At 44.2% G+C, this 22311-nt stretch overlaps 1 protein-coding gene across 4 annotated transcripts; it reads left to right on the plus strand.

The window, feature by feature from the left end:
• Positions 1-333: 333 nt before the first annotated feature.
• LOC121574629 (graves disease carrier protein) lies at positions 334-15484 on the plus strand. 4 transcript variants are annotated; one of them, XR_006002242.2, is made up of 10 exons: positions 334-664; positions 1147-1281; positions 6879-6971; positions 7375-7572; positions 7759-7880; positions 8026-8092; positions 8193-8355; positions 8549-8617; positions 12860-13239; positions 13328-15484. XR_006002242.2 is itself a non-coding variant. In XM_041887174.2 (9 exons), the coding sequence occupies exons 2-9, from the start codon at positions 1185-1187 to the stop codon at positions 13014-13016; spliced, it is 966 nt and encodes a 321-aa protein (XP_041743108.1). In that variant the 5' UTR covers positions 334-664; positions 1147-1184; the 3' UTR covers positions 13017-15484. The 4 variants fall into 4 exon arrangements, 2 of the variants coding, with proteins under 2 accessions (XP_041743108.1, XP_041743114.1); XR_006002243.2 differs by having other exon boundaries at positions 12860-13068; XM_041887174.2 differs by having other exon boundaries at positions 12860-15484.
• The last annotated feature ends 6827 nt before the right edge of the window (positions 15485-22311 follow it).

The following is a 22311-nucleotide window of genomic DNA, read 5'->3' on the forward strand; positions in this document are numbered from 1 at the left end:
GAAAACCTGGAATGGAATTGACATGTTTGTCCACTTTCTCTCATAAGTAGAGGTATCAAACTTCTATCAAACTACTTCAAACCCTAGACACCCTTATACAAGATGATGTTTTGCTTCATATTCTGTATTAAAGTTAATAAATGTTTTACAACTGTGTAATAATAACACCTTTAAAAACAATAACCTGCTCCAAACAAGCGCTATATGACCCAATATTTAGCAAATGATAAAGTGTTTGGGCAGTAAATGACATGTAATTATTAATTGCCACATTTATGGTTTTATTATTCCCTTTTTATTATCAATGATGTCATTCGCATGCGCCGGTGCAACTCTAGATCTGTGCACGATGAAGGGCACTAGTGGTTGGTGATCGTAAAAACAAGTGCCTTCACCCTTCATACATTTAACCCAGGTAGCAAACTGGTTTTATTGCTGTTTTTCTAATTACTTTTGGCTATTAATTAGCTACGGATGACTCGCCAAAATAGGGACCGAAAACTGAACTCACAGACTTGTCGCTCGGTGAAGTTGTCTCCGGGAGCGCCCGCTAAGCAGGTTTGTTTACATGGGGAATCAGGAAGGGACTGCCTGCAAATGCTAACGTGCCCGCTAGCTCCGTTGTGCAACGTTCGTTCATCTGACAGTGTTGACCTTGCAGTGGGTAAGATGGCTAATATAAGTTATCATTACAGCAACAGTCGATTGAACTGTGATTAACTGTTTGAACAGTCTGTTCAATGGTAGATTGAAAATTTTATTTAGCCAACCAGTTAAAGTTAATCTGCTAGCGGTAACACGATAGGTCGACTTCAGTGATAGCTAACGTTAGCTACGTTCAATGACAGTTAACATTACTACTAGCTAGTGCTATTTTTGTTTTGATACGTGACTAGCCGCCTAGTAGCTACTTAGCTAGCCAAACCACACTATGTCTTGATTATACTTTGTTTCAGTGATCAACTAACGTTAACGTTACATACATCGTTATGCCTCATCACATTTATGTGCCTTCCAGGCAAGGCAGAATGTCAGTGTCACTGTCAGTATTATTGGCGGTCGGATGATGATGTCGTCGAGTGATATCCTTTAAAATTCTGGGTGAGAATGTAATTATGTAACTGTTGTTTTTTAATCTTTCCATAGTTATGGATGCATTAGGGTCCTGATTGAACACACACATCATGGCAACGGAGGCTGCAGTCTCCACCCCTGGTCGTCCTGCGATCCCCAACCACACTCAGGGGGATTATCACTTTGTCCGCTCCTTCGTAGCTGGAGGTAAGGGTGGCTGCAGACTTCACTAGTGATTATAATGCAGAAATGCAATACAGAACATACAGTAGTACACATCTAATGACACAAATCCTGGTTCTGATGAGCTGCATGCATGGTGTGCAGGCTTTTTTGTCCAGCAATAACGGACTACTATAATCTAAATCAGGGATGGGCAACTTTGATGGGGGTGGAGGCCATGTATGAACATGTCGATTACCTACACTATATATGCAAAAGTATGTGGACACCCCTTCAAATGAGTTGTTTCGGCTATTTCAGCCACACCCGTTGCTGACAGGTGTTTAAAATCGAGCACACAGCCATGCAATCTCCATAGACAAACTGCTGTTGCACAACCAAATTTCGAAATTGCACCTTGTGTATTCTACTATTATAACTTTCAACAGTAAGTTGAAACCCCAACCTGAGTTTGAAAAATATTATCTGAGGGCCTTCAAAAGGTGGGCGGCCCATGGGCCGCCAGATGCCAATCCCAGATCTAAAATAATGGCTTAACCTCACCAGAGATCCAGAAAATAAATAGATATAGGCTAGGGTTGAATAGCTGGAACTGGGTTATGTAGATTCACAGAGATTTCCCACCAAAACCCACTCCCTTTTCCCGGAGTAAATAACTGCGAGAAACTGGTAAATTATAATTATTTATTTTAACAGCATGATGTGAAATGGAACTGTTAAATTATAGGGAGTGGTTATGGATACAGAGTTTCTGTTTCTCAATTTGCCCAGACAAAAAATACGGATATTTCAGTGCATTTGCAGGTAATTTTTTTAACGTAGCTGAGTTCCCACTCCGCTGCCTACGTAGCTGCAGTGCAGAGTGCTCCACTGCCGCTCCCACCTCCTTGGTCGCTTTTGTCTGGTCACTGATGTAGCCTACAAACTTCATGTTAAACACACAACTGTTAAAACTTACTGCATTCCATGCCTCAGTAAAAATAAGCGCGAGTTCATGTTATTTTTTCAGGAGGGGAGTAGGGTACATGCAGCTATTTACATGTTTTACACAAAATACACTACATGGTCAAAAGTATGTGAACATCTGCTCGTCGAACATCTCATTCCAAAATCATGGGCATTAATATGGAGTTGGTCCCCCCTTTGCTGCTATAACAGCCTCCACTCTTCTGGGAAGGCTTTCCACTAGATGTTGGAACATTGCTGCGGGGACTTACTCCCATTCAGCCACAAGCATTAGTGAGGTCGGGCACTGTTGTTGGGCGATTAGGCCTGGTTCGCACGGGGGTATTGTCATGCGGAAACAGGAAAGGGCCTTCCCCAAACCATTGCCACAAAGTTGGAAGCACAGAATTGTCTAGAATGTCATTGTATGCTGTAGCATTGATTTCCCTTCACTGGAACTAAGGGGCCTAGCCCGAACCATGAAAAACAGCCCCAGACCATTATTCTTCCTCCACCAAACTTTACAGTTTATACATGGCACTATACATTCGGGCAGGTAGCGTTCTCCGCCAAACCCAGATTCGTCCGTCGGAGTCCAATGGCGTCGAGCTTTACACCTGTCCAGCCGACACTTGGCATTGCACATGGTGATCTTAGGCTTGTGTGCGGCTGCTCGGCCATGGAAATCTATTTCATGAAGCTCCCGACGAACAGTTATTGTGCTGAAGTTGCTTCCAGAGGCAGTTTGGAACTCGGTAGTGAGTGTTGCAACCAAGGACAGATTATTTTTACGCGCTACGCGCTTGAGCACTCGGCGGTCCTGTTCTGTGAGCTTGTGCGGCCTACCACTTCGTGGCTGAGCCGTTGTTGCTCGTAGACGTTTCCACTTCACAATAACAGCACTTACAGTTGACCGGGGCAGCCCTTGCAGAGCTGAAATTTGACAAACTGACTTGTTGGAAAGGTGGCATCCTATGACGGTGCCACGTTGAAAGTCACTGAGCTCTTCAGTAAGGCCATTCTACTGCCAATGTTTGTCTATGCAGATTGCATGGCTGTGTGCTCGATTTTATACACCTGTCAGCAAGGGTGTGGCTGAAATAGCCGAATCCACTAATTTGAAGGGGTGTCCACATACTTTTATATATATATATATATATAGTGTACGTTATCGACATGTTCGTACCAACTTTGTTGTCAGTATTACAAACATAAGCATGACACAAACAGGCAGTCTAGCGATTACATTTTATTCTTAGCTGCTGAGTTACATGCAGCTATTTACTCTCGCCACGATATCAGCATATATGGCATAACTATGGCACCGGGCGACGCAAAACGAACTCGCCCATTGTCAGACTCTTTTTACCGGTCTGGATGCACGCACGGCTACCTAGAATGTTCGACTGCCCAGAGGTGGAACGCAGCAAGAGACAGACACGCAGTGTAATTAGCGATGGAATGTAATTTTTTCATCATCATTGCAAACATTGGCTAAGCTGCGCAGGAGGCAGACAGGCAGTCAAGTAGTGTTATTTTTTCAGGAACTACGATATGGCAGCAGCTATAAAGATTATCTTACATCATCACACAAAATGTGTCAAAAGTGTAGGGACTGCGTCCTGCTTGTCAACTGCAATATCCGTTACAACAGACAGACAGAGAAGGTTGTAGCCTTCATAAAGTATTCACACCCCTTTACTTTTTCCACAATTTGTCGTGTTACAAGGTGGGATTAAAATTGATTTAATTGTCTTTTTTTGTCAACGATGTACACAAAATACTCTAATGTCGAAGTGGAAGTCATCCAGCTCCTGAGGTAGCAAAGCATCCTCAAACCATCACACTACCACCACCATGCTTGACCGTTGGTGTAAGGTTCTTACTGTGGAATGCAGTGTTTGGTTTTTGCCAGGTATTATGGGACCCATGTCATCCAAAAAGTTATACTTTTGACTCATCTGTCCATAGAACATTCTTCCAAGAGTCTTGATGATCATCCAGGTGCTTTTTGGGAAACTTGAGTCAACTTTTTGGCCTCACGTCCAGAACGACTTGCCTTAAGAGAAGGAACTAGAATTCTGCTCTTTATCAGATAATTCTACAGGAGAATGTCAAGCCAGCCGTCTGTGAGCTGAAGCTGAAGCGCAGCAGGGTCATGCAGCAAGACAATGATCTAAAACACACAATCCAGTCTAAATGAAAGTGGTTAAAAAGCAACAAATTGGAAGTTTTGGAATGGCCTAGTCAAAGTCCCGACCTAATCCCAATTGAGATGTTGTGGCAGGACTTGAAACGAGCAGTTCATGCTTGAAAACCCACAAATGTCGCTGAGTTACAGCAGTCCTGCATGGACAAATGGGCAAAAATTCCTCCACAGCAATGTAAGAGACTGATCAACAACTACAGAAAGCATTTGGTTGCAGTCATTGCAGCTAAAGGTGGCACAATCAGTTATTGATGAGTGTAAGAAGGAAATTACTTTTTCACACAGGGGAATTATAACTTTTTTTGTTATTTGTAAACTCAGGTTCCCTTTATCTAATATTAGGTCTTGGTTGAAGATCTGATAACATTCAGTATAAAAAATATGCAAAAATAGAGAAAATCAGAAAGGGGGCAAATACTTTTTCATGGCACTGTATGTAAACTTAGTAATAATCATGGTGGAATTACCGGCCAGGGGGCCCCCATTGATTTTGTTAGTCAGCCTCACTCAGATATCATGTAAAAAAATGCAAACATTTCTCTCCACCCTATGGCAAAATGTGTAGAATTGCAGGAAATTAGCAGTATTTTGTTTTCTAATGATCATGATTTTTTTTGTCAAAGAAGTTCAATTGAATTCATCACTGCTGAAGTGAAGGCCAACTTCACTTGGGGAATGCTGTTTTTTCGTTATCTTTGCGACAGTATAAAACATTAATTTAGGATTGTTTTATTCTCCACAATCAGTTTGTAAAAGTAAGTTGATCGAGCAGCAGAGAGGGCTTTTGGACAATGCATGGTACTGTCCTTCCAAGCTAGTCGGATTTGTCAGACTTCCAATTTGGTGGAGCGCAATTTCCGTTCCAATTTTCTGGAAGTTTGCTTTAGGGCTCAGGCATTTTCTGTATACCAGGCAGCTAGTTTCTTGTGACAATTTGTTATTGTTTTTAGCAGGTGCGACCCCATCTAGGGTATTACACAAGGTTAAGTTTAGATCCTCGGTTAGGTGGTTAACAGATTTTTGTACGCCGACGTCCTTGGGTAGGTGAAGGGAGTCTGGAAAGGCATCTAGGAATCTTTGTATTTGTATTTATTAAGGATCCCCATTAGCTGCTGCCAAGGCAGCAGCTACTCTTCCTGGGGTCCAGCAAAATTAAGGCAGTTATATACAATTAAAAATATTACATGACATTACATTTCATAACACATTTCACAACACATTAAGTGTGTTCCCTCAGGCCACTACTCTACTATCACATATCTACATTACAAAATCCATGTGTGTGTAGAGTGCATGTCTTATCATGTGTATGTGTGCCTGTGTGTGTGTCTCTTCACAGTCCCTGCTGTTCATAAGGTGTATTTGTATCTGTTTTTTAAAATCTGATTCTACTGCTTGCATCAGTTACCTGATGTGGAATAGCGTTCCATGTAGTCATGGCTCTATGTAGTACTGTGCTCCTCCCATAGTCTGTCCTTGACTTGGGGATTGTGAAGAGACCTTTGGTGGCATGTCTTGTGGGGTATGCATGGGTGTCCGAGCCGTGTGCTAGTAGTTTAGACAGACACCTCGGTGCATTCAGCCTGTCAACCCTTCTTACAAAAACAAGTAGTGGTGAAGTCAATCTCTCCTCCACTTTGAGCCATGAGAGATTTACATGCATATTATTAATGTTAGCTCTCCGTGTACATTTAAGGGCCAGCCGGGCTGCCCTGTTCTGAGTCAATTGTAATTTTCCGAGGTCCCTCTTCGTGGCAACTACTGTTACGACTGAACAGTAGTCCAGGTGCAACAAAACTAAAAGGCAGAGCAGTGCTTTATTATGGACAGACTTCTCCCCATCTTAGCTACTGTTGTCCGAGAATTTACAGCGCAGCTTTTGATAGTCCTTGGTTGGGGTCTAACCAAATTATTTGTTGCGATTGCAAACGTAATAAGATCGTGGTCCGATAGTCCAGGATTGAGGAAGAACATTTAGATCCACTATCTATTTCACGGGACAAAACTAGATCCATGACAAGTCCAAAGTGATGTATACTGAACAAAAATATAAACGCGACGTGCAACAATTTCAACGATTTTACTGAGTTACAGTTCATATAAGGAAGTCAGTCAATTGAAATAAATAAATTAGGCCCTAATCTATGGATTGAAGGGCATAGGCCCACCCAGTCGGCAGCCAGGCCCACCCACTGGGGATCCAGGCCCAGCCAATCAGAATGAGTTTTTCCCCACAAAAGGGCTTTATTACAGACATAAATACTCCTCAGCACCCCCCCACTTTACATGTTGCGTTTATATTTTTGTTCAGTGTAATATACACTAATCCAAACTAACACGTCTAGATTCTGGTTTGAGCAAACTTGCATCTAATCATCTGCAGATTAATTTAATGTTAATTTTACTCAGTCCAGCTCAGATATGCTCATGTTGAAGGTGTCTGTATCTGTTGTCTGGGTGTGTTTAGGTATAGCTGGATGCTGTGCCAAGTCCACCATCGCTCCTCTGGACAGAGTGAAGATCTTATTGCAAGCCCACAGCCCCCACTACAAAGACCTGGGTAAGGTCTGGATAACTCTGCTGCTTTGAAATTGAGTATTCCTCTACCTGTAAACATGTGTGTGGGTTGTCAATTGGTTTGTCAGTGCCACTCATGTATCCCCCCTCCCATGTGAATGTTGTATCATGTGGCGTTTAAATAATCTGAGATGTTTTATCTTCTTCTTCTACCAGATGGCACCGAAAACAAAACAATGACATTACACTGATCTTTCTTCTTTTTGTTCTTTGCTCTCTCTCCCCTCCCTCTCTCTCTCCCCTCACTCTCCCCTCCCTCTCTCCCCTCCCTCTCTCCTTCTCTCCCTTCCCTCTCTCTCTCCCTCTCCCTCTCCCTCTCTCCCCTCCCTCTCTCTCTCCCGCTCCCCCTCTCCCCTCCCTCTCCCTCTCTCCTCTCTCTCCTGTAGGAGTGGTAGCCACTCTCCGTGCTGTGCCAAAGAAGGAGGGTTACCTTGGGCTGTATAAAGGCAATGGGGCTATGATGGTCAGGATATTCCCCTATGGAGCCATCCAGTTCATGGCCTTTGACAAATACAAGAAGATACTCAGTAAACAGCTGGGCATCTCTGGACACATCCACAGGCTCATGGCAGGTTCTATGGCAGGTGAGAGAAGATCAGTGGGAAGAATCCAAAAAAGAAAATGGGAGGCCTGTATAATGCAGAGAAGATACTTCCTAATTTCTGGTTATTTTTCAACAACAATAGTTTCCACAATAGATTCAACAAAACAACAACCGTTGTTAAGTATATTGTATCTGACCATGTTATTGTTGTTGTTGTGTTGCTCAGGGATGACAGCTGTGATATGTACGTACCCTCTGGATGTGATCAGAGCCCGTCTGGCATACCAGGTGAAAGGACACCATCGCTACACAGGCATCGGAAATGCCTTCCAGACTATATACCTAAAGGTATGCTAGTTTGTTCTAACCTATCCCTTAATTTGTTCCTCTCAGTTTCAAATTAAAGCTGTAATTTGAGAGGTGTGCAGGTTTCCCTCCTGTGTTTGTGTTTATCTTGAATTGAGGCTCAGTTGTTGGTGTTCTCTTTTTAAAGGAAGGAGGCATCCCTGGCTTCTACAAGGGTCTGATCCCAACCCTTATAGGCATGGCTCCATACGCAGGTGAGCATGCACAAACACGCGCACACACAGTGTTGTCAATAACTTTCTGTGGAGTTTTGTGGGCCTCATTTCTTCTGCCCTTCCTCCCTCTTTCCTTCAGGGTTCTCATTCTTTACCTTCGGCACGTTGAAGAGTCTGGGTCTGGCCCACTTCCCAGAGCTACTGGGGCGACCGTCCTCAGATAACCCAGAGGTGATGGTGCTGAAGACCCACGTCAACCTCCTCTGTGGAGGGGTAGCTGGAGCTATCGCACAGACCATTTCGTAGGTTGATTGATTGATTGGGTGTTTGACTGATGGATTAATTGGTTTTAAAGACCTATGTCAACTGCTCTGTGGAGGGGTGGTTAATTGTTTGATTGGTTGGTCGATCGATTTGGTTGGTTAACTAATTTGCTCTCTTTCTCTCTCCCTCTCCCTGTCCCCCCCCCCTTCTCTTCCCTGTCTCCTCTCCCAGCTATCCTTTGGATGTTGCCAGGAGAAGGATGCAGTTAGGAGTGGTGCTTCCTGACTCTGACAAATGTCTGTAAGTGGCACTATTTACCCCTTCCTCTCCAAACCCAGAGCTCATATTACAAAATGAAGTGCTGATCTAGGATCAGGTTTCCCTTTCCATATAATCTAATTCATTATGATCTAAAAGGCAAAAGGACCCTGTGCTAGACTTAGGGGGTATACTGTATATACCGTGTACCGGGGTATTTTAAAATACCAACAGTATGATTTTCAATACCATCCCCAATTTTTTTTATTTAATTTTTTATTCACAAATTCAATTGAACCAGTCACATGGTCTACAAAGAGCACATGGAGCAAATGGAAGTTTCGTGACCTGAAGATCCACTGTTGTGCAGCGGAAGAAAGAGATGTGATCAAGTTACACTTGAAATTCACTACTAATGTTTACTAGCAAAATATCTTATAACTATAAGTTAACTATCTAAGATGTGCCAAACAAATGTTCTCCAGTCAGAGCTCCAGCTATGCATTTGGTTTGCTAACTTGCTAGCTATAGGTGGCTAGCTTGCAAGATCAAGCTTCTTGGTTACAGCAGAGACAATCATCCCCTCCTGGATCAAGTGTGAGTAGCCTTTTGAGATAGTTGTATAACTTTATGAGCTGGGTTGTCTGTCCTTGCAATCACATTATGTTCGCTTGCGCTTGTTAGCATTTAGCTAGCGTCCGCTATGGGAATTCACTAGTACTTTGCTAGTACCTTCAGAAAGTATTCACACCCCTTGACTTTTTCTACATTTTGTTGTGTTCAGGCGAAAGTTCAAGAGTAAAAATGTGTTTAACAAGTCACATAATACATTGCATTTACTCCCTCTTTGTGCAATAATAGTGTTTAACATAATTTTTGAATGACTACCTCATCTCTGTACCCCACACATACAATTATCTGTAAGGTACCTAAGTCGAGCAGTGAATTTCAAACACAGATTCAACCACAAAGACCAGGGAGGTTTTCCAATGCCTCGCAAAGAAGGGCACCTATTGGTAGATGGGTAAAAATAGAAAAGCAGACATTGAATATCCCTTTGCGCATGGTGAAGTTATTAATTGCACTTTGGATGGTGTATCAATGCACCCAGTCACTACAAAGACACAGACGTCCTTCCAAACCCGCTCAGGGATTTCACCAATGGTGACTTTAAAACAGTTACAAAGTTTAATGGCTGTGATAGGAGAAAACTGAGAATGGATCAACAACATTGTAGTTACTCCACAATAATAACCTAGTTGACAGAGTGAAAAGAAGGAAGCCTGTACAGAATACAACTATTCTAAAACATGCATCCTGTTTGCAACAAGGCACTAAAGTAATACTGCAAAAAATGTGCCAAAGACAATATACAAAGTGTTATGTTTTGGGCAAATCCTATACAACGCATTACAGAGTACCTCTCCCCATATTTTCTCCATATTTTCAAGCATAGTGGTGGCTGCATCGTGTTATGGTATGCTTGTAATCGTTAAAGACTGGGGAGTTTTTCAGGATAAAAAATAAACGGAATAGAGCTAAGCACAGGCAAAATCCTAGAGGAAAACCTGGTTCAGTCTGCTTTCCACCAGACACTGGGAGATGAATTCACCTTTCAGCAGGACAATAACCTAAAACGCAATGCCAAATCTACACTGGAGTTGCTTACCAAGAAGACAGTTAATGTTCCTGAGTGGCCGAGTTACAGTTTTGACTTAAATCTACTTGGAAATCTATGGCAAGACCTGAAAATGGTTGTCTAGCAATGATCAATAACTAATTTGACAGAGCTTGAAGAATTTTGAAATGAATAATGGGCAAATGTTGCACAATCCAGGTGTGGAAAGCTCTTAGAGACTTACCCAGAAAGACTCACAGCTGTAATCACTGCCAAAGGTGATTCTAACATGTATTGACTCAGGGGGTTGAATACTTATGTAATCAAGATATGTTTTTCTTTTTCATATTTTTTTCCCAAAGTTTGCCTGTGCTTAACTCTATTCTGTTTATTTTTATCATATAAAACTAATGTTAGAATTAATGTTAGAAATGTTCTTCCACTTGTGACATTACAGAGTATTTTGTGTAGATCGTTGACAAAAAATGACAATGAAATCCATTTTAATCCCACCTTTTAACACAACAAAATGTGGAAAAGTTGAGGTGTGTGAATACTTTCTGAAGGCACTGTATATGCTTCTACAAAGTATTAGATATTTCTGTATTTAGTTTTCAAAACATTTGCTAAAATGTTGAAATATGTTTTCACTTTGTGATTATGGGGTATTGTGTGTAGATGGGTGAGAGTTGTTCATTTGTAATCCATTTAGGGCGGCAGGTAGCTTAGTGGGTAAGAGCGTTGTGCCAGTAACCGAAAGGTCGCTGGTTCTAATCCCCGAGCCGACTAGGTGAAAAATCTGTCGATGTGCCCTTGAGCAAGGCACTTAACCCTAATTGCTCCTGTAAGTCGCTCTGGATAAGAGCGTCTGCTAAATGACAAAAAAAAAAAAAAAAAAAAATAATAATTTGGAATTCACGCTGTAACACAACAAAATGAGGAATAAGTCAAGGGGTATGAATACTTTCTGAAGGCACTGTATATATACACTGAGTGTACAAAAACATTAGGAACACCTGCTCTTTCCATGACAAATACTGACCAGGTGAATCCAGGTGAAAGCTATGATCCCTTATTGATGTCACCTGTTAAATCCACTTCAATCAGTGTAGATGAAGGGTAGGAGACAGGTTAAAGAAGGATTTTTCTTAGCCTTGAGACATGGATTGTGTATGTGTGCCATTCAGAGGGTGAATGGGCAAGACAAAAAGTTTTAAGTGCCTTTGAACGGAGTATGGTAGTAGGTGCCAGGCACACCGGTTTGAGTGTGTCAAGAACTGCAACGCTGCTGGGTTTTTCACATTCAACAGTTTACCGGGTGTATCAAGAATGGTCCACCACCTAAAGGACATCCAGCCAACTTGACACAACTGTGGGACGCATTGGAGTCAACGTGGGCCAGCATCCCTGTTGAACGCTTTTGACACCTTATAATCCATGCCCCGATGATTTGAGGCTGTTCTGAGAGCAACGTCGCTGCACAACTATTTTCAGGTCTCTCCAGAGATGTTCGATCGTGTTCAAGTCCAGGCTCTGGCTGAGCCACTCAAGGACATTCAGAGACTTGTCCCAAAGCCACTCCTGAGTTGTCTTGGCTGTGTGCTTAGGGTCATTGTCCTGTTGGAAGGTGTCAATGGTGGGACCTTATATAGACAGGCCTTTCCAAATCATGTTCAATCAATTGAATTTACCACAGGTAGACTCCAATCAAGTTGTATAAATGGAAACAGGATGCACCTGAGCTCAATTTCGAGTCTCATAGCAAAGGGTCTGAATACTTATGTAAATAAGGTATTTCAGTTTTTTTATTTTTTAAATAAATTCCGCTTTGTCATTATGGGGTATTGTGTGTAGATTGAGATTTGTATTTATTTTTTAATCAATTTTAGAATAAGGCTGTAACGTAACAACATGTGGAAAAAGGGAAGGGGTCTGAATACTTTCCGAATGCACTGTATATATAATTTATTTATGTTTTCGTTTGGGGAAAAAATAACACCCCTTGTGTGCACTGCCGGTTATACCGCATACCCCGGTATGGTACAGGAACGGTATGGAAATCTGTATACCACCCAACCCTACCTTGGACCCTGTTTGAATACTTGGAAAAATCGCTTGGGTATAGGAGTTTTGTGGAGTGTAGGGTATTATTGAGTCCTAAGCCCTGATTGGTCCTCCAGAAGACTACAGCCGCATACCAGGCATGCCTTTCAAAGTTCACCCTGCTGCACAGTGGCAGTAGAAATACTTCACCACCTGACACTATATGCTTCTATAATTTATCCTCGTAATAATGATTTACTAGAGGTGGACAACCTCTGGGTTGTCAGGGCAAGAATAGACTCCTCACTCAGTAACTCAACAGTCTTAGTCTATGTTCTACTCCATACAATGAGATCTTGTGTGTCAGATGATGTCAGTCCCGAGCCTGTGTGCATGTCTGTGTCTGTATTAAACAGCTCGATCGTTGAGGTTTAGAATGCAGAAACAGACTGGCACTGGCAGAATAACCTATTCCAAACATCTTTAACAGATTACTTTTTCGGTAGAAGCAAAATGTTGTTATGATTTAACATATTACCATTTAATTGAGAAGTACCTGGTAAGCCCGGCACTGTAAAATAATGAGTCACTTTTTTTGTCTTCCTACTTGTCTCCCTCTACAGTACCCTGACCAAGACTCTGAAGTATGTGTACAGTCAGTATGGGGTGAAGAAGGGTCTGTACAGAGGCCTGTCTCTCAACTACATCCGCTGTGTGCCCTCTCAGGCTGTGGCCTTCACCACCTATGAGTTCATGAAGCAAACCCTCCACCTCAACTAGCTGCTCCCTCCCCATCCACCTCCACCCTTCATCTCTGCATTGCTGGATTGGGGCACGTTCACTAGGGCTAGACGTTCTGAAATGTTTAGAAAGATCCCTAGTAGCTGTCTATCTCAAAACAGACTGACCGAGAGCGTTCGCTGGGGCTATACATTCTGAAATGTTTAGGAACTTCCTTAAACTCCCTGCATCTCAACACAACCTGACTGGGGAACTATTAATTGTAAATTTTTCAAAACGTCTCTCAGTCCCATGAATATTCCTTATTAGATGTGTTCATTTACCCTAGTAAACTTTTTTTCTGTTTTAAGGAGGTCGGCTTCCGCTCTGAGGTATTGATCCCTACTACCAGAGGAGGCCATTGTGGCTCAGCCACTGGAGCCATGCTGAGCCCAGTCGCTCTTTGCCCCAGTCGGAAAGCAAATGAAGGCACTGGGCCCCATGGCAATGCCTCAAAACAACTGCCAGTGCCAATCCACAGCCCCTGTCTGTCTCAGCTCCTGCTTTTGTGACTCTCTCCACCTCTTATAATGTTGTTCTAAAACCGCCCAACCTGTGGCTTTGGACAACACCCCGGCAACTATTGCCATGGATACCTATGGACAATGACTCACTCTGCTTCGATGGGTGGCTATGGGCAATGAACCCCTAACGACTGTCGTTGGTAATGCCATAGCAACCCAATTCTATACACTGCCTCCCACCCTACCTAAGAAGTCACCCAGCCAATAACAGAGGGGAAAGTCACACTGGACAATCTGCCTTGACAAAATCTGAGGTCTTATGTTGCTCATGTACCTACCTGACACTGTTGTGAGTACAAACCTAGACACATAAAACAATGAGACAAGGATTTAAATGTGTAATATGTCCGTTATAGGACAACTCTCCTACATTTTATGAGAATTAAGAACACTCTCCCCAAGCTTGTGTTGAACACATAACTGTGCTTTTTGAGCATCCTGAGTTTAGTAGAATCCCAATGATAAAATCCCAAAACATCACATCAGTTTGTTCAAAACTGAACATCAAATTGTATTATTTTGATGATCCCCAAAAAGTATTATTGTCAGACATCGAAACAGGTTTGCCCCATGCAGTTTAACAGATATAACAGGTGTGTATCTGTAGGAGTGTTGTCTTTGGTATTGATGTGTGTGTGTTTGTCTCCATTCAGGGTTTAGTGTATAGTAAGTCTCTTCTATACTGTGCAGGTTTGGGGTCCAATGCCTTATTGTATACAAGCTGCTGTTTGTGTGTTGTGTTCTTATCTACAATGTCTCTGTGCACTCTTTTACCCATATAACCAACAGACCAATATATCTATCATTGCAACAGACACATAGGACACATAGTGTCTAAAATGCCAACCTATTCCCTATATAGTGCACTAGTCAAACTCTGGCCAAAAGTAGTGCACTATATAGGGAAAAGGGTGTCATTTTGGACATAACCATGGCTGCTAGTCAGTTTTTACTTTAACCAGGCCAGCTTGTCATTGGCTACGACGTAACAATGTAGGCTAACTTTGGGTACAAGGCAGTGGTGTAGCATGCAGAAACAGTCATGTTCTCAGGCTAATGATGGCGTGTACCTACCTGAAGAGGATTTTGAAATTATAGAGATTTCTGTTGATGAGAGAGTCCAGCAGGGTTGCAAAATTCAACTTTCCAAAATGCCTTGCTTTTACAGAAATCCCGGTTGGAAGATTGGAATGGAAAACTTTGGAATTTTGGGAAAGTTACCTACCTGAATTTTGTATCCCTAAAGTCCAGTTTTGACATTGTTCCTGTGAGATGACAATGAACTGATGTAGGCTATGGACTGACAGTGGTGGTTTTAACATATGTTGTATTTTCTTTACCGCTTGCCTACATTTCCCTGTGTTCAGGTGTGTCGCAGGGTGTAGAAAGCCTTTTAGTCAGCTACTGATCAAGGTCTAGACATTAGTATTAAAAGAGATGCTATATAATGTATCCTATGTAAGAGTTGCTATATAATTTAAGCACCCAAATGGAAACCTGAGTTAAGTACTTCAGAAGAAAAAATCTTGCACTTTGGAGGCTTTGGCTTTGTTGTGTTTATTTATGAATGTGTAGTGTGACTGTGTGGCCACAAGGTGTAAGCAATTAGTCCGTAAAAAGTTGACCTACAACAACCATATGTAGCATGCCCTGCATGTAACTGGACATACATTACCATGCTGAGGCCTTCATACCCACTACTACAGAGATGTATGTAATCTGATCTGGCCATGTATCATCATGATGACTTTGGATATGTGATTTTCCTGTTGGTTTGAATGTACATTGTGCAGTATCTGTGTTCTGTACCCGTATTTATGAATAAGAAGGGGACGTGATGCCATATTAGTACTAGTGATTTATGACAATATGCCCTGTTCTTCTCTTGTTTTGCAAAATGATGTAAGGAAGTAGGAAGTCATAAGAATCATAATGCACATCTCACTGGTCTCAAGTCACTTCCTTTCCCAATCTACATTCTGTCACCTGCACTGAACGAGCTGGATAGGTAAAAGTGACTTACTGGTAGGCACATTGTTTTCCCCATGCGTCGCCAAAGTAACAGATTTATTTTAAGCCGGCTACTTTTTCCACTTAAAAAATTTATTGCTACTTTTCATTTATAAAAGTTTCAATTCGCTAGTCAGAAAAGTCTGTTGAGCCGTCTCCCGCTAGAATGAACGATATGTATCTTCTAGCGATCTATTGATAGGACAAGCGCCTGCCAGTCACAATGCGAGCGAATACGGAAACACTGCTGGTTAGACAGTCTGCTGTCTGTCTCACCTCCGGGTATCTGTGGGGATTTGTGTGCGCTGTGGTTGGTTGCAGTCAAATTTCTTTAGCGAGAGCATGATACGCTTTCATCGTCTCTGTGAGTGAATTTGCACATCCCAGTGGTAACGATGAGTCGAAATCCACTTAGCCTAATTATTGTTTTCTTGCATATACATTTATTTTCTTTCGTATGTTTCCTATAGCCAGCCACGGAGTCGTGGTGTATAGGCTATTTACTGTGATTTAATTGACGACCGAACAGCAAGTGTGACTAGTTTATAAAACGTATCGAACTGACTGAATAAAAGTGATCTCCTATATCCCTTTGCCATTCATAAATCATACATATGTTCATGGTATCGCCCCTGGACAAGTAAACCAAAGATCTCGTTTTGTATTTTCTTAGGATATGAAGTCCATGTCGGGACTTGCCAGACAGTGGCGGTAAAGTAAGTGACAAGTCAGTGTAGCCTACCGAATCGCATCCAGTGAGAGAACTGTTCATTTGGCTCCTTCATTTGAATAGTGGTAGGCTTTTTGGCGATTGATTATCTGCAGCTCAATTATTAACAATTCCATGAAGAAGATGAATCCTCACTGCAGGAACAATAGGTAGTGGAGCGAGAGACTAATTTTGTTCCAAATATGCTAATGATAATTTGAACAACAAACATCATTGTGGCAATTTATATATTGCAGTAAAACTGTAAATAAGACTTTAATCTTAAGGGAAGACAGGTTTAATGTTAAAAAAGGTTTCATGTTCGCCACTTAGAAAATAGTCCTGATCATATAGGCCTAGACGATTTCCAAAAAACTCTAGCAATACACTGAATTCAAAAAATTTCGGTAATTTAAATGGTAAAGTCATGTCTTTCTACACACTACCACAACTCATTTTACCAATCTGGGAGGTAAACTCGATAAAGTTTTCAATTATTTTGCTGTGTATTTAGGATGTAATCAAGGCATTAGAATGTACCAGAGGCCACCAAAATGGAGCTTGTTCAGCCAGGGATGGCTACTTTTTCTATTTGGCTGGCTAGTTTGTGTACTTAGGGAAAACACTGTAGGCAGCTTACATATTGCTTTCACCCGTCCTGTGTTTTCAGATCAGTGCAGATGAAGGCGAAGAGAGGAAGCCACTAGACTATTGAGATGTACCCTCAAACTTTCACAAGTAGTGGATACATGAATGCCAAGTGACAAAGGGGGAGGTAGTACTTACAGTACCAGTCAAAAGTTTGGACACACCTACTCATTCAAGGGTTTTTCTTTATTTTTTTTTACTATTTTCTACATTGTAGAATAGTAGTGAAGACATCAAAACTATGAAATAACACATATGGAATCATGTAGTAACCAAAAAAGTGTTAAACAAATCAAAATATATTTTATATTTGAGATTCTTCAAAGTAGCCACCCTTTGCCTTGATGACAGCTTTGCACACTCTTGGCATTCTCTCAACCAGCTTCATGAGGTAGTCACCTGGAATGCATTTCAATTAACAGGTGTGCCTTCTTAAAAGTTAATTTGTGGAATTTCTTTCCTTCTTAATGCGTTTTGAACTAATCAGGTGTGTTGTGACAAGGTGGGGGGGTATATAGAAGATGGCCCTATTTGGTAAAATATCAAGTCCATATTATGGCAAGAACAGCTCAAATAAGCAAAGAGAAACGACAGTCCATCATTACTTTAAGACATGAAGGTCAGTCAATACGGAACATTTCAAGAGCTTTGAAAGTTTCTTCAAGTGTAGTCGCAAAAACCATCAAGCGCAATGATGAAACTTGCTCTCATGAGAACATCAACTGTTCAGAGGAGACTGTGTGAATCAGGCCTTCATGGTCAAATTGCTGCAAAGAAACCACTACTAAAGGACACCAATAATATGAAGAGACCTACTTGGGCCAAGAAACATGAGCAATGAACATTAGACCCGTGGAAGTCCAAATTTGAGATTTTTGGTTTTTAGTTCCAACCGCCGTGTCTTTGTGAGACGTGGTGTGGGTGAACGGATGATCGCCGCATGTGTATTTCCCACCGTGAAGCATGGAGGAGGAGGTGTTATGGTGTGGGGGTGCTTTGCTGGTGACATTGTCTGTGATTTATTTAGAATTCAAGGCACACTTAACCAGCATGGCTACCACAGCATTCTACAGCGATACACCATCCCATCTGGTTTGGGCTTAGTGGGACTATAATTTGTTTTTCAACAGGACAATGACCCAACACACCTCCAGGCTGTGTAAGGGCTATTTTACCAAGAAGGAGAGTGATGAAGTGCTGCATCAGATGACCTGGCCTCCACAATCCCCCGACCTCAACCCAATTGAGATGGTTTGGGATGAGTCGGACCGCAGAGTGAAGGAAAAGCATTGCTCAGCATATGTGGGAACTCCTTCAAGACTGTTGGAAAAGCATTCCATGTGAAGCTGGTTGAGAGAATGCCAAGAGTGTGCAAAGTTGTCATCAAGGCAAAGGGTGGTGTCACGCCCTGGCTCTGGGGACTCTTTAATGTTGAGCCAGGGTGTTAGTTCCTATGTTTAGTTGTTCCTTGTTTTCTGTCTAGATCGTTTAGATCTATGTTGGCCAGGGTGGTTCCCGATCAGAGGCAGCTGTTGCTCGTTGTCTCTGATTGGGAACCATACTTAGGCAGCCTGTTTTGCACAGTTGATTGTGGGATCTTGTTCTGTATAGGTTTGTGTTGGTGAACCTTTAGACTTCACGTATCGTTTTGTTGTTGGTGTAAAGTACTCATTAAAAGATGTACGCCTATCACGCTGCGCCTTGGTCTGCCTCTAATAACGATCGTGATAGAAGATCCCACCAAAATAGGACCAAGCAGCGTGTGCAGGAGCAGACGCCGGGTATGGAACAGGAGGTTACTCTGGTAGATGTCCTCCTCGGTTGGGGGAAGATCACGGAGGAGGAGGCCGTCCGTTACCGGAGGGCGATGAGGGAGGATGCCCAGGCAGGAGAGGAGAAGCGGCGCCAACCGGGTCGTCGTCGGACAGGCGAGAGGCAACCCCAATAATTTTTTTGGGGGGGGCACACGGCATGGACGACGGGGATGCTGGAGGCAGCTACAGGACGTATCGGCGGATTAGGAGAGGAGGCCACCAGGTTTGGGGGGCTGGAAGGGAGGTTGGCGGAGCCTAGAGGTAGAGCAGAGCCAACTCCCCGTACTCAGGCTAGGCAGCGTGAGACTGGGCAGGTTCCGAGTTATGCAGAGCTGCGTACTGTACCGCAAGTGGTCCGGCACAGTCCTGTACGTCCTGTGCTAGCACCACGCACGTGTCGTGCTAAGGTGGGCATGCAGCCAGGACGGAGTGTGCCGGCTCAATGCTCGTGGCCTCCAGTACCTCTCCTCGGACCCGGATATCCTGCGCCAGTGCCACGTGCTGTAGTGCCAGTACAAGTGCACAGCCCTGTACGTCCTGTGCTGATGCCTCACACAGAGTGTGTAGAAATAGGCATTCAGCCAGGACGGGTTGTGTCAGCTCTTCTCTCCAGACCTCCAGTCCGTCTCCACAGCCCGGTTCGGCCTGTCCCTGCTCCCCGCACCAAGCCAGTGGTGCGCGTCGTCAGCCCGGTCCGGCCCGTTCCTGCTCCCCGCACCAAGCCAGTAGTGCGCGTCGCCAGCCCGGTCCGGCCTGTTCCTGCTCCCCGCACCAAGCCTGAGGTGCGCGTCGCCAGCCCGGTTCGGCCTGTTCCTGCTCCCCGCACCAAGCCAGTGGTGCGCGTCGTCAGCCCGGTCCGGCCCGTTCCCGCTCCCCGCACCAAGCCAGTGGTGCGCGTCGTCAGCCCGGTCCGGCCCGTTCCCGCTCCCCGCACCAAGCCTGTGGTGCGCGTCGCCAGCCCGGTCCGGCCTGTTCCTGCTCCCCGCACCAAGCCAGTGGTGCGCGTCGCCAGCCGGTTCGGCCTGTTCCTGCTCCCCGCACCAAGCCAGTGGTGCGGCGTCGTCAGACCGGTCCGGCCCGTTCCTGCTCCCCGCACCAAGCCAGTGGTGCGCGTCGTCAGCCCGATCCGGCACGTTCCCGCTCCCCGCACCAAGCCAGTGGTGCGCGTCGTCAGTCCGGCACGGTCCGTGCCTGTTCCACCTGTGCCTGGTCCGGCACCGGTCAGCTGCTCCACGCCGGAGCCAGAGCAATCCGCTCCACCGGTGTTCAGTCCAGCTCCGGCCAGCAGGGCCTGACCACGAGGGCGAGAGAGAGAGTGGTGGTCACGCCCGGAGCCGGATCCGCCTCCGAGGTGGAATGCCCACCCGGCCCCTCCCCTGTGGTGTTTGGTTGGCGCGGTTGCAGTCCGCGCCTTTGGGGGGGGTACTGTCACGCCCTGGCTCTGGGGACTCTTTAATGTTGAGCCAGGGTGTTAGTTCCTATATTTAGTTGTTCCTTGTTTTCTGTCTAGATCGTTTAGATCTATGTTGGCCAGGGTGGTTCCCGATCAGAGGCAGCTGTTGCTCGTTGTCTCTGATTGGGAACCATACTTAGGCAGCCTGTTTTGCACAGTTGATTGTGGGATCTTGTTCTGTATAGGTTTGTGTTGGTGAACCTTTGGACTTCACGTATCGTTTTGTTGTTTTGTTGTTGGTGTAAAGTACTCATTAAAAGATGTACGCCTATCACGCTGCGCCTTGGTCTGCCTCTTACAACGATCGTGACAGGTGGCTATTTGAAGAATCTCAAATATATTTTGATTTCTTTAACACTTTTTTGGTTACTACATGATTCCATATGTGTTACTTCTAGCTGTGGATGCTGACATGTATAATGTTGAGTCATCAGTGTACATAGACACACAGGCTTTGTTTAATGCTAGTGGTAGATCATTAGTTAACATTTAGAACAGTAAAGCGCTGCCTTGCGGAATACTACACTTTACATGTTTTACATTAGAGAAGCTTCCATTAAAGGAAACCCTCTGTGTTCTATTGGATAGATAGCTCTCAACCCATGATATGGTAGAGGATGTAAAACCATAACACACGTTTTTCCAGTAACAGATTATGGTCAATAATATCAAAGGCTGCACTGAAGTCTAACAATATACAAGTCATTTGTATCATTGCAGTACATGTTAAGTGCCCTTCTCTATAAGCAAGCTGAAAGTCGTGTTAATTTGTTCAGAGAAATAGCATTATATCTGGTCAAACACAATTTTTTTCCAAACGTTTGCTGTGAGCCGGCAGCAAGCTGATTGGTTGGCTGTTAGAATCAGTAAAGGGCGCTTTACCATTATTGGGTAGCGTAATAACTTTAGCTTGCCTCCAAGTCTGAGAACAAACACTTTTCAGATTGAGGTAGCATCTCCTTTTCCGTTTCAAAACGTTTTATCCCATTTGGTGTGTAACGATCCCGGCTGTCTGAGTCGGGTCCTGTCTGGTGACGAGTGTTCCTGTTCGTAATCTCCAGTTTCCCGAGGGTTCGGGAACGCTCCGGGGAGCGCTCTTGTGTTCCGCACCTGCATCCCATCAGCAATCTGCACACCTGGTCCTGATCATCACCCTTCTTAGGCTCTGGCCGAACATCCAGTTCCTGCCGGATCGTTAGCCATGAACAGTATGTTTGTCAGCGTATCAGCCTTGAGTTCTAGCGTTAGTTTTTGTTGTTTTGCACCTTGTTGATTTGCTGTGTACTCACCTCCGTTTTGTTCTGTCTGCAGTCTCTCACCCGGAACCTTCACCCAACCTCTGCCTGATGGTCGGCGGCTGCCGAGCCATGTCTGGACCTACCACTGCACCCTCAACAACCCATCCACGCCACCCGCTCTGTCCCTGGATTATTCAGCCTCACTCGGGAGTCAATTAATAAACACTCACCTTTTTCTCTAAGTACCTTGTCCTGGTCTGCTTCTGGGTTCTGGCGTAGTAAACCGTGACAGAACGATCCGGCCAGTAATGAACCCAGCGGACCTGGACTCTGTTCGCCATGCCATTACCCATCAGGAGAAGATGTTGGGCCATCATAGCACGGTACTACAGGAGATCGCGTTGTCAGTTCGGAACCTTTCTACCGGTCTGACGGAGGTCCAGAACCAACGCAAGTTTCCGGTGGAGGATCCACTACCGGTTTCACCCATCTCGCCTGCCGCTTCGGGAGCTGTGTCCTTCCGTGAGCCCGAGGTTCCGACGCCGGATAGATATGAGGGGGAGCTGGGAAGATGCCGTTCCTTCCTTATGCAGTGTGGATTAGTGTTCGATCTACAGCCCTACTCTTATGCCACAGACAAGGCTAGGATAGCCTTTGTGATTGCGTTGCTGCGTGGTCGAGCGCTGGAGTGGGCTTCAGCCGTTTGGGAACGACAAGACCCCTGCATGGCTTCATACCAGGGGTTCACGGCCGAGATGAGGAAGCTCTTCGACCATTCCGTCCGAGGGAGGGACGCAGCTAGGCGCCTGTTTTCGCTTCACCAAGGAACTCGCAGCGTGGCCGACTTCGTGATCGAGTTCAAGACGTTGGCTGTGGAGAGTGGGTGGAACGAGGAGTCT

This window comes from Coregonus clupeaformis, unplaced genomic scaffold, assembly GCF_020615455.1.
Source record: "Coregonus clupeaformis isolate EN_2021a unplaced genomic scaffold, ASM2061545v1 scaf0176, whole genome shotgun sequence".
Lineage (NCBI taxonomy): Eukaryota > Metazoa > Chordata > Actinopteri > Salmoniformes > Salmonidae > Coregonus > Coregonus clupeaformis.

What these genes read in the sequence shown, in the direction of transcription:
- LOC121574629 (XM_041887174.2), top strand. Translation starts at nt 1,185, where the DNA reads ATGGCAACGGAGGCTGCAGTCTCCACCCCTGGTCGTCCTGCGATCCCC. An exon ending in CCGCTCCTTCGTAGCTGGAG is followed by an intron (nt 1,282 to 6,878) that starts GTAAGGGTGGCT and finishes GGGTGTGTTTAG; the next exon opens with GTATAGCTGGATGCTGTGCC. An exon ending in GCTATCGCACAGACCATTTC is followed by an intron (nt 8,356 to 8,548) that starts GTAGGTTGATTG and finishes CTCCTCTCCCAG; the next exon opens with CTATCCTTTGGATGTTGCCA.